Source organism: Onychostruthus taczanowskii, unplaced genomic scaffold (assembly GCF_017590055.1).
Source record: "Onychostruthus taczanowskii isolate IOZ18803 unplaced genomic scaffold, ASM1759005v1 scaffold25, whole genome shotgun sequence".
NCBI lineage: Eukaryota > Metazoa > Chordata > Aves > Passeriformes > Passeridae > Onychostruthus > Onychostruthus taczanowskii.
The window spans coordinates 2,464,490-2,476,724 of record NW_024499796.1 but is presented as its reverse complement, the minus strand read 5'-3'; the positions used below and the strand labels follow the sequence as shown (position 1 = coordinate 2,476,724).

The following is a 12,235-nucleotide window of genomic DNA, read 5'->3' as shown; positions in this document are numbered from 1 at the left end:
CAGCCCCACTCCCAGCATCCTCCCAGCCTCCCTGAGCCTCCTCTGTCCTTTGAGCAGAGGGAAGGACAAACAGGAGCCCTTCTCTGGCTTCTCATTATTGCCAGCCTTATTTTGTATAGCTCCATCCAGCCCCCCACATGATCTCCTCTCTAAATTTAACTGGTCTAATCTCTTCCATCTGTCCTTTCACAGGCACCTTCATCTGCCACTGATCATTTGTTTCACTTCTCTGGAACTTTTCTCTCCCTGTGTCTCCTTGCTGGCCAGGCAGAGAAGAAAATCCATGCTGTGTTTTGGTAGAGCTGAGCTGAGAGCTGTGGTTAAGGAAATGTAGGAAAGGGCAGTTTCAAAAATGTGGTTTATCAGGAGCAGGGTGAATTGTGATGCGGGAGTGAGGAGGAGCAGCCCTGGATGCCCTGGGAGCACAGAGGAAGAGGACCTGGGATGAAGGGTGAAACACCAGATGGGTGCTGTGTCTCAAACAAGGCCAGGCTGTCAGGGAAGCTCCTGGTTCTTGTATTTGTGGGGTTCCTAGACAAAGGAAGGAAATGATGAATTTGACTCTGAGTTTTTAGAAGGATTATGTTATATTATGTTATGTTATGCTATGCTGTGCTAAAACTATAGTAAAGAATACAGAAAGGATACAGACAGAAGGCTAAAAGATACTAAAGAAAAACTTGACTCTTTCCAGAGCCTTGACACAGCTTAGCTGTGATTGGCTAATAAGTAAAAACAATTCACGTGCAACCAATGAAACAATCACTTATTACATTCTAAAGCAGCAAAACACGGGAGAAGCAAATGAAATAATATTGGGGGTTTTTTTGGTTTTTTTTGGTTTTTTTTTCCTCTGAGGTTTCTCAGCTTCCCAGGACAGAAATCCTAGCAAAAGATTTTTACAGAAAATATGACAGTAACACCTGGTTCCAGCAAAGGCCTTGCCCACAGAATGAAATCTCTTAGGGGAGGAAATAGGAGAGGAGAGATGGAATGCAGCTGTCCCAGATGCTGCAGTTTGCAGCCCAGCAGCAGCAGGGACTGGGCTGAAGGCCTGGATGTTCTTTGGGGTTGGTGGAGGAGACTAGGCAGATCAGTCTGAGCTGGGGTCCTGAACAGGCCCCTCCAGGCTTCACGGACTGGTCCTCACTGGCTGCCAGCATGAGGGATGATCTCCATCCAGCAGCATTGTCCCTGGTCACTCCATCCCCGTCCCAATTTGGAGCTGGCTTAGACTGGGCAGCGCCTCCCTGCTGGGACAGGAAAGTGTAATTCCCAACAGGAGAGCTCCAAGGACATGCCAGGCTCAGTCCATCCTCATTCCACAGGTGGGAGACCAGATCCTGGAGGTGAACGGCCGGAGCTTCCTGAGCATCCCCCACGACGAGGCCGTGAAGCTGCTCAAGTCCTCGCGTCACCTGATGATGACGGTGAAGGACATCGGGCGCCTGCCCCACGCCCGCACCACCGTGGACGAGACCCGCTGGATCAGCAGCTCCCAGCTCGGGGAGACCCTGCTCAGCTCAGCGGGGTACGGGCCTGGGGCTGTCTGGGTTTGAACATGGGCCTGCTCTTCCTCTGGCAGTGCAGGGCAGGAGAAAGCTGCTCCTCTGGGAATGCAGTGGGCAGAGGCTGCTGTGCTGTTCCAGGCTCAGATTGTATCCAGGTAGGAATGCTTGGCTCCTGCCCTGGGCGGAGCATCTCCCCATGGGATGCTGGAATTTGATCAGCCATGCAGGGACACTCAGTGGCCATGGACAGCAGAGATCTCCTGGAGGGAGGATTGGCTGTGGGAGAGAGAAAGAAAAAATTGCCCCATGAACAGAGGAGAACTGCCCCAGCTCTGACAGATGGGGATAGAACACACACCCCCATTTCCAACCTAAGACAGGGCCTTTTCGGGGGGTCTGTCAGCTCAGAGCCCCTGGGAGGATGGGGACCCCCACCCTGTCCATGGAGCTCCCCGTTCTGGGGTCTGGCTCCTGTGTCAGGGAAGCGTCTCTGGCCTGTAGGGTGGAGCAGGTGTGGACAATGTTGTGCTGTCCGATGTCACCATTGAGTCAGGAACAGGAATGAATGTGACACAACTCCCCATGCATTTTCAGAAGCCATAAAAGCTCATTTATTAAAAACTTAATATTTTTATAAGCAACATCATTCACCCCGAACCTGATTGGTTCTAATAACACCTGTCACCCAATTGGTTAATTAAGACCAACATCATCTTTCCATAAACATCACACAGAACACATTCCACATGTTCACAAACTCCAGCTGCAGGGGCTTAAGAATTGTTTTAATTCTTTTCTCTGAGGTTCTCACAGCTTCTCCCAGAATGATTCCAGGGAAAGTTATCTGTTTCAGTCTCTGACCGACTTGTCACATCCACAGTCCCTTCCCCTTCTCCCCTGCCTGAAGCTTTTGGCTCTCCAGAGAGGAGAGAAGGTGCCATGTGCTGCACTGGGTGACAAGTGACAGGCACTCAGTGCTAACTGATCTTCTCCCTCCTCGCAGGGCAGTGGGTGACCATGCTATGGACGTGGCAGCCAGGGTAAGACATTCCTGATGCCTTGTGAAATTATCACTGCAATTGTGGTTTATTTACCATGGGAAGGAAGGCCCATGCTCCTGGTTACAGCAGGGATGCTGGTTTGGGATTTTAATGGCCTTTCTCCTCCCCATGCTGTGTTGGCAGCTGTGTTCTACAGTGACACAGTGGTGTCCCCTCTCCTGTGCCATATCTGGTGCCCTCTTAATGGGCAAGGGGCAATGATCACCCATGGACAAGGGCAGTGGGGACCCTCCACCCTGCAGAAGTGACCATGACTGGCCTCATGGTGGCTGTCTGTGGGCCCTGGGAGCTGCAGGGGTCTGTTCCAGCCCGAGGCAGAGCTGAGCCAGCCCTGCCCAGCTCACCAGGCACAGGGACTCACCCCGTGCTGTGCCTGCAGCTCTGTGCCAGCATCTCCTCCACACCTCCTTGCAAAGCACATTGCTTTTAAATGGAAATTAAACAGGGAGGTTTCACAGGTGGCTCTCACTGATAACAGCTTTGTACTCTTTGCTGGCAAAACATGTTCCCCAGCCACAACTCTCCCTGTCTCTGGGATAGTCAAGGTCTTGTCTGGTTCCATATCCCTGTGCCAGCTCTGCCTGGGAGGAAACACTAAGGACCTCCCCCCAGAAATCCCTCTCCAAGGGAAAAAGCCTTTCATCTGCAGCCAAATTTGTCTCCCCCTGGAGCTCCTTTGGTTGCCAGTGGCTCTTTCTTCACTAGGCTCTGTTTCAAGCTGGCAGTGGAGCAAACGTGCCTTTTCCACATGATGGGGAGCTGGGCTGTCTCCTGTGGTCCCAGTTCCAGAATTCCACCCTGGTTTGGGTTGGAAGTGACCTCAAAAATCACTTTGTTCCACACCTGCCATGGCAGGGACCCCTCCCACTGTCCCAGGCTGCTCCCAGCCCTGTCCAGCCTGGCCTTGGGCACTGCCAGGGATCCACAGCAGCCACAGCTGCTCTGGGCACCCTGTGCCAGGGCCATTCTGGGGGATGGAGGCTGGTGTTCAGTGGCAGAGGAGCTTGTGGTAACATTTAGGATCAAACCTCCTCCATCACCTGCCATTGCCACTGCTGACTGTGGGGGAGGGAGACCTCCAGCTTCCCAGGAACATGACTGTGCTCCAACCTGGCTCTGGCTCTGTGTGCCTGGCCAGTTCTCGCTGCTCTCCGAGGTGAGGGGGGTGATCTCCCCACAAGACCTGGACCGCTTCGACAACCTGGTGCTGAAGAGGGAGATCGAGTCCATGAAGGCCCGGCAGCCCGCGGGGCCCAGCGCCGACTCCTACTCCATGATGTCCTACAGCGACACCGTCTCGTCCTCCAGCAGCCACTTCACTGCCACCACCGTCAGCTCGGCACGGGTAGGTCCCTCCTGCCCGATCCCCTTCCTTTCAGCACCTCCTCCTGGCAATCCTACAGCCAGCTGCTCTCCCTGAGTGCTGTAAAGCCATTTCAGCCCACAGCAAGCCCTGAACAGCTTCCCCCATGGGTTCTCAGAGCTGTTATTTTTTCTGTGCAATCTGGGTGATTTGTAGGTGATGCCATGAGGTGCTGGGTGTCTCTGTGCCCTGACATTGAGGTGCTTCTGTCCCCTGCTTGAGGGCTGCCTGCAGAATCTGAAAAATAGAAAAGCTAAAACCTGAGGCATCACCCTAATCCCAGTGAGGCACAGAGCCTGCCTTGCTCCCAGAAATCCACTGGAGCTGCATCCCCACAGAAATCCCAGCCCTGCCCACTGCCATGCCATGCCTGCTGCTGTTCACCAGCTCCTAAATCACCCCCTAAGGGTGCTGACTGCCTGCCCCCCATCCCAGTGGGAGCCACAGTGGCCAGGCAGCTGCATCCCATTGCCACCCACTCTCAGCACGCAGCAGCAGCACTCCCACGTCTCTGCCAGGCCCCTGTCGCACGCACCGTCTAATTAAGTTACTGTAATCACCTCAGACTGTGCACGCACACAGCCCCCAAATTAATTTCCTCACCATAAAATGCCTTTCATCATAAATGCATTAGTAACCTTGGAAATTAAACCCTTCATGGAAGGAAGGAGAAACAATGGGCTCTGTGCTCAGCGAGGAAAGCAGCCCACGGTGGTGGGATGGGGCTGGGGAGGGTCCACCCAGCACAGCCCGTGGGGGAGAGGGGAGGGGGCTTTCCTGCGGCTCTGCCTGCCTGTGAGAGACCTCAGAGAGAGTCAGAGCATCAGAGTTGTGCTTTTGTCCTGTTAAATCCACAAGTGCCCACAGGAAAGCCACCTGCTCAGGTCAGGAGGATTTCAGTGAGAGCCTTTCTGGATCTGCATAAACAAAGTGAGTTTTGCTCTGCTCTCCAAGGAGCTGCTGGGAAAATTTTTCTGAGGGCTGGCACAGGTTTGCCAGGATTGTGTGCTGAGTGTAACACCCTGCTCTTGTGCTGTGCCCATGCCTGGGGCTGTGCCACGTGCTCCAGGTGTGCCTGGTGCTCCACAACATGTGCCAAACGTGTCTGCCTGGGCCAGTGTGTGACCAGTGGCCCAGCCCCACCTGGCACACGAGCCCAGAGCTTTGGGAGGGACACCAGGGTGCTGCTGTGGCACAGGGAAGGGAGTGGGCAGAGCTTCCTTCAAGAGCACGTGTCCTTTGTGCCCTGCAGGGCCTCCCTGGCCATGTGGCACCTGTCCCCATGGATGGGAGAGCACGCCCTGCTCCATGGAATGGAGATGATCCCATCCAGGGTGATGGGAATGCTGCCACTGCCATGGTTGTGCCCATTTGCTGGAACAGCTGCCAAGCAAAGAGCACCAGCTGGTGGTGGATGGGTGCCTGGATAGCAGGAGAGATGTGGGCAGGGCTCCCAGACTGATCCCTCAGCCCCTGCTGCTGTTCCCTCCCAGCACCCCGGCAGGAGGGGCTCCCTCCAGCCCTCCCTGGCTGCAGCTGGGGGTGGGTTCTGGGGCTGGGTTTGGGGACAGGGGCAGTGCCCTGCGGGGTTTGTTCAGCTCGCTGCTTTGTTCTGCACCCTCCCTGATGGCACCTTTTCCCTTTTGTGCTTGTTTCCCTCTGCTCTCCCCTGGCACATCCCAGGAGCGGCTCCTGTGGCTCATAGACCTGATGGAGGTAGGGCTGCAGTGGCTGGGGCAGGGGGGTGGCAGGGGAGGGACGGGCTGCTGCTGCATGGCCACCTCGTGTCCCTCTGCTGCTCCTCAGTGCCTCTGCACAGAGCAGCTCCTTCCCCCAGTCCTTGGTGCTGCAGTGCACACACGGCTCAGCTTGAGCCAGACCCAGCTGGCACCTGAGTGCCACAGACACCTCAGGGATGGGGTTTTGGAGGGAGCAGCAGAGCTGAGCATGGCAGATCCCACACTGCCCTCCCTGCCTGCCTGCTGCTGTGCTGTGTGGGCACCCTGGCTAAACACCAGAAAATCATGGAACGGTTTGGGTTGAAGGGACGTTTAAGCCCATCTCATTCAACTGCCCTGTAGTGAGCAGGGACATCTTCAGCTAGACCAAGGTGCTCAGAGCCCTGTCCAAGCTGGCCTTGGATGTTCCCAGGGATCCAGGGCAGCTACAGCTTCTCTGGGCACCTGTGCCAGGGCCTGCCCACCCTTGTTCTAAAACACATCTTCCTTCTATCTGATCTAAACTGACCCTCTCTTAGTTTAAAACCATTCCCCTTTGTGTTATCACAACAAGCCCTGTTAAAAAATCTGTCCCCATCTTTTGTACAGCCCTCTCCAAGCAGTGAAATGGCACAACAAGGTTTCTACAGAGACTCCTCTGTCCAGGCTGAGCAGCCCCAGCTCTCTCACAGGCTGCTCACATCCCAGCACACATCCTTAGGATAGGGGAGAATTTTCCTCATGGTCCTAGGGTGTGCAGAGCCCCATGCTGCAGTTCAGGGGGTCAGTGCACAGGGGGTCAGCACTGTGTGTGAGAAATGCTCACCCAGGCTCTGGAGGGGCTGGGCAGAGCTGTGGGGGAGCCCCAGGAAGCCCTGTGTCACCCCAGAGCCGCTGGCTGGGAGCAGGCTGAGGGAACTGCAGGCTCCAGGGTGTGGGATCATTCCCTGCTCCTGGCCAGGAGGAAATCACAGGGTCAGGACAGCCCAGAGAGCCAAGGGTGGGACCAGCAGCTGTGAACCCGCCCCAAGAGCTGCATCCCTGTGGGAATGACTCTTACCCAGCAGAGGATGCTGCAGCATTCCCAGTTTGTCCCAGGCACCCCAGACCGTGGGACACAGACTTTCTGGCTTTGTGACCAAACTCAGTGACACCAGAGCAGGCCACCTGTCCCATGGCTTGGTGAGTGAACTTGTGTCATTGCAGGGCGACCCCAGTGTAGGGAATAATGTGCTCTGACTCCATGATTTCTGAAGGCTGAAATCTTCTTTATTCTTTATTAAGCTATACTATATTACACCAATACTATAATAAATTACGTACTAAAGAGATACCATACTAAAGAAAACCCATGAGGTCTGAGACAGCCAGGACACAGCTTTGACCCAACTGGCCAAGGAATCCAAACAACCCTCAACAGAATCCAACTAACAAATCACTTTGGGTAAACAATCTCCATAACACATTCCACATGTGCCAAAAAACGGGCACAAAAAGTAGAGATAAGAATTGTTTTCTCTTCTTCTCTGAGCTTCTCACTGCTTTCCCCAGGAAAAATCCTTGGAGAACTTGTGCCTTCTGCTCTCTGTGAGGAGAGCTGTAGCCACAAACTTCCACCAAAACCAAACAGGGTGGGGCTGGGCAGGCCCTGCCATGGGATGAGTGATTCCATCAAGGAATGCTTGAAGGATGCTTGGCAATGAGCCAATGTTTGACAGTGCCAGCCACTGTCTGAGTGTCATCAGCACCTCCTGGGAATGCTGGGCCTCCAGATGAGTCCTGCAGGGCAGAGATCAGCCACAGACTGCAATAATCAGGTGCAGTATGTCTGACCAGAGCAGTGGGAATCCCTGACTGTTCTAGCATTCCCTTTGTCCCTACCTCCTGCCCAACCCTCAGTGTTGGGATGAAGGAATTTTTATCCCTGGAGTTTGGTTTTCCTCTCCACCACCTCCTAGCAAATCTGCTGCCAGCCAGAGGTGCCTTCTCCTCCCAGGGCTGGAGGCAGGTGGTGGTTCCAGAGGTGCTGCCTTGCTCCAGCTGGCTCCAGAGGTGAACCGGCTCCAGCTCCCTGGGATATCCCACATGGAGCATTCCCACGTGCTGGGAATGCTCCTCTCAGAGGATGAGGATAAAGACAGAGTGAAACCACTGTGTGGAGGTTATTATGCATGCTTAGACCCCTAAAATCTGGAGCAGAGGCTTGTGCCTCCTCCATCCCTGTGGCTGCATTCCAGAGTGGGAGATGGAAGGGGAGGGAAGCTGGGCTTATCCCCAGGCTGGGGCAGTTGCTCAAAACTGACACCCTGCAGCACTCAGGCGGAGTGGCTCAGCAAAGCTCTCTTGTTAGCAGTAACTGGAAATTAGGGGACTGATTTGGAGCTGAGAGGTTAATTAAAGGTTGGGCTGTGTTCCCTGGGGAAGTGACAGTTTCTCCACCCTTTAATCTGCAAATGAAGACTGCCTGTCTGAGACATGCTCTGCAGCTCCATCACTCCTGCTGGGGACTCTTTTTAGGACAAGGACAAACATTTCCCAGCTGCTCTGAGGAGGGGCTGGAAGGGCCTCACCTGGCCCCAGTTCCCATGAAGAACTGGAAAATAGATGGGGCAGAGGAGCAGGAGGGAGCAGCCTTCTCAGTACTCATTTTTCAGGGCAGTGGCTTCTGTGAGTCTTTCAATGGAAATCCAGGAAGGCAGAGCCTCGAAATAGCCAATTCCTGAAAGCAAATGTGCTTGAAAGTCATCATGGTTTATGGCCCAGAGCAATCACTGTTTAATTGCTTTTGCCCCCTGAAGGAGTGAGGAAAAGCAAATATCCTGCAGCCAGAGGTGCCCTGAGGAGGAGCAGCAGTGTCCCTGGCTGGGGGGAACAGAGCTGGCAGTGGCACTGGGGGGCACAGGGACAGCTGCTGTGCCCAGCCAGCATCTGCAGAGGAGCCACAGCTCAGGACAGGCTGGTCCTTGCTGCGAGGCCAGAGCTGGGACGTGGCCTGTGATGGGCACAGGGCTGGGGGAAATGGCCCTGGCAGGTTTTAGGGGGCATCAGGCAGATTATTCCCATTTTAGCAGTGACACAGCTGGGACAGTTTGGCTGCTGCCAAATTCCCCAGAGCAGCTGTGGCTGCCCCTGAATCCCTGGCAGTGCCCAAGGCCAGGCTGGACAGGGCTTGGAGCAGCCTGGGACAGTGGGAGGTGTCCCTGCCATGGCAGGGGTGGCACTGGATGATCTTTAAAGTCCTTTCCAACCCAAATCCTTCTGTGATTCTCTTTTAAAAGCCCCCTGTCCTTATGTTGGAACAATGGAGGATGGAACCACCCTGTGCCACAGGAAGGTTTCCCAAGCCAGGCCTTTACCTGTCAGTCCCTGAACAAGCTGTTTCTTTGTATTCTCCCTCCCCAGGGCTCCTTCAGAAGCCACAGGGATAAATGCACTTTACATCAATGTTTTTGCTGCTCCTCTAATGGTCTTAATTGTCTCCCGTGTCTATTTTGGGACATGAACATCTCCCAGGCACAGCAGCAGCCTCCAGCAGCTGGGGGAGATGAAGATGCACCAGTGTTTCAGCTAATCAGCTGTTTACCCTGTAATAAATAGCAGGCACTTAAACACAAACTGTGCCCTGCCCCATCCAAACAGCCCTGCCAGCGTGACAGGAGCCGAGCTCAGCCTCCCTGAGCAGCAGCAGCCCCCTCCAGAGCAGCACACACTGAGGGAGAGGAGGCTGAGGCTGGGTTTGCCACCAGGGGAGCTGGGGATGGTTCCCCCCTGGCACAGGATTCCCTCAGCAGGGCTGGGCACAGCTCCCAGGGCAGAGCTGCACCCCAGCTCTGCTGTGCCCCACCCCTGATGTCACCAGGTTTGCTCTGCCTGGCTGCATCCATGGCCTCTCCCTGGGCCATCCCTACTGACAGATTCCCACAGGAAATCCCTTCTGCATTCCTGGAGCTGTGATCTCCTCAAAACCGTGGTGTGGCATTTCCTGGTGACAGTTTTGGGCTCATAAAGCCAGTGATTCCCACAGGAAATCCCTTCTGCATTCCTGGAGCTGTGATCTCCTCAAAACCGTGGTGTGGCATTTCCTGGTGACATAAAGCCAGCTTCTTTTTGCATCTGAGAGCCACTGCTCTGGGTTGCATGGAAGGAGAGTTTTAAATTTCTATTGTCCTTCCTCTGGGGGAAAAAAACAACTGAAGCCCTCAGGGCTGGTCCCTTCCCTCCTTCCAAATTCAGCAGGATTTGGGCCTAGAGGAAACCCCAGCATGTCAGGTCCACAGCATGCTCTGAGCACATCCCTTAGCTTGGGAGAGCCAACAAAGGCACCCCAAGGAGGTAAAAACCCCTGGATAAGGCTGGCCCTGCATGGGGAGGGGTTTGGAGCATCCCTTGCCCGTCCCCTGGCACTGTGCTGGTTGCTCGTGCTGCTGTGCCATGCTTCTCTGTTCCTTCTGTGCCCTCTCAGAACACGTCAGAGCTGGAGGGAGCTGGGGACTGCCACCAGAGCAGCATCAACACCCTGCCAGATGTGTCCCTGGTAAGGCCTGCACGGAGCTGGGGGGGAGCAGGAGGCAAACTGGGGGTGCTGGGTTGTGCCCCAGCTGCAGCAGCTGGGCCATACCCACCTGCAGGGCAGTGACTGGGCACAGCTCCTCAGGTGGGTCAGGAGAGGATCTGGCTGGCTGGATAGGAGCAGCCTTGTGGAACCAAAGCAAAGCTTGGCAGGGGTTGTTCTGTGTTGGGTTAGGCTCCTTTCTGACCCAGACGTGGTAACTGAGAGCCATTTTAAAAGCTTTTACTCTATTTTCAGTCTCATGAAAGGTGAGACAATACAGATGTTATAATTCACACCATCACAATCAGAAGCCAACTATTTCCTAATTACAATATATTATAAACATTTCTTGGCCCATCAGCTGTTCTGCAGCTGTGCTCATCTGTGAGTGGTATTCTCATTGTCAGAGGGTCAGAAAGGTGTTTGTGTAACACTGTCAGGTCAGGAAGGTGTTGGTGTAACACTGTCAGGTCAGGAAGGTGTTTGTGTAACACTGTCAGGCCAGGAAGGTGTTTGTGTAACACTGTCAGGCCAGGAAGATGTTGGTGTAACACTACCAGGTCAGGAAGATGTTTGTGTAACACTGTCAGAGGGTCAAGAAGGTGTTTGTGTAACACTGTCAGGCCAGGAAGGTGTTTCTATAACATCCAGCTCCTTCAGCCATGGTCACTGTGAGGAGATGAACATGCACTGACTCTGAGCCTGGGCATGGTGTCCTACAAACTGTTCTTGCTCTGGCAGGATGATCTCTCCTCCTTCCCAGAGGAACCACCCAACTTCAAGCCTCCTCCTCCTCCATCAGCCCCCCAGACCCTGGACCCCTCCTCTGCCCAGCCCCGGCTCCAGGGGAAGGACAAGCCCAAGCGCCCTTCCTCCGAGTCCTCCCAGTCTGGCCTGTTCTTCGTGGCCCCCCGAAACCCCTCTCCCCCTCCGCATGCCCCCGAGAAGGACACGGTCAGCATGACCTCCACGGCCTCCACGTCCACCGAGGATTCCGCCCCCAGCGCCATCTACGCCACCATCTCCCCGTCCCCGCGCGGCTCCCGCCGGCCGGCGGAGGCCCCGCTCTCCCTGCTCAGCCAGCACCCCATCGGGCCCTTCCCCCGGGTCCAGTCCCCCACCAGGCTGAAGAGCCCGTCCCCAGAGGGGCTCCAGAGCCCCCCGGCCCCGTCCCCTCCTCCTCCGCCCCCACACCCCGCGCCCCCTCCCCCGGACAAGGGCAGCCCCCAGGCCGCGGCCAACCAGCATTTCATCATGGTGGAGGTGCACCAGCCCAACAGCGAGCCCGACGTCAACGAAGTGAGGCCCCTGCCCCAGGCCAGAGGTGGGTGTCACCTTAGCACCTGGAGAAATCCATCCCTGGGGTGTTGGGAGGGAGATAAATGGGACAGGACACACATCGCAAGGCTTCAGGTCTTGTGATGGATCTCATGATCCAAAGGTTGGAGCATCTCTCCTGTGGAGGGTGAGGGTTCTGGGGGTGCTCACCTGGAGAGGAGAAGGCTCCAGGGAGAGCTCAGAGCCCCTGGCAGGGCCTGAAGGGGCTCCAGGAGAGCTGGAGAGGGACTGGGGACAAGGCATGGAGGGACAGGACACAGGGACAGGACACTCCCACTGCCAGAGGGCAGGGATGGATGGGATACTGGGAATTAGGAATTGTTCCCTGTGAGGGTGGGCAGGTCCTGGCACAGGGTGCCCAGGGCAGCTGTGGCTGCCCCTGGATCCCTGGCAGTGCCCAAGACAGGCTGGACTGGGCTCAGTCTAGTGGGAGGTGTCCCCACCCATGGCAGGGGTGAGATGAAATGATCTTTAAGATCCCTTCCAACCCATTCTGTGACCTCAGGGACCAGTAATAATTGTGGTCTTTTCCCATTAACTGTACATTTTGAGGGAGAAAAAAAAAATCTAATTGTGCCCACACTCAGCTCTGGAGTCGCATTTATCCCAGGAAAAAGAAGTGGAGGTGAGAGAACAGTGTGTGGAGCCCCATGGGTCCCTTGGAGACAGAGAGGGAGGAGGGGTCCCAGGGG

The 12,235-nt window shown here is 55.3% G+C and overlaps 1 protein-coding gene across 1 annotated transcript in view; it reads left to right on the top strand.

Annotated features, from left to right (window-relative positions):
* WHRN (whirlin) overlaps nt 1-12,235 on the top strand; it is a 50,894-nt gene that overhangs the window by 35,541 nt on the left and 3,118 nt on the right. Inside the window, exons 4-8 of the mRNA XM_041406694.1 lie at nt 1,329-1,531; nt 2,515-2,551; nt 3,711-3,917; nt 10,116-10,187; nt 10,947-11,529. Of these exons, the coding sequence (XP_041262628.1) occupies nt 1,329-1,531; nt 2,515-2,551; nt 3,711-3,917; nt 10,116-10,187; nt 10,947-11,529 (1,102 nt within the window). The remainder of the gene's footprint in view (nt 1-1,328; nt 1,532-2,514; nt 2,552-3,710; nt 3,918-10,115; nt 10,188-10,946; nt 11,530-12,235) is intronic.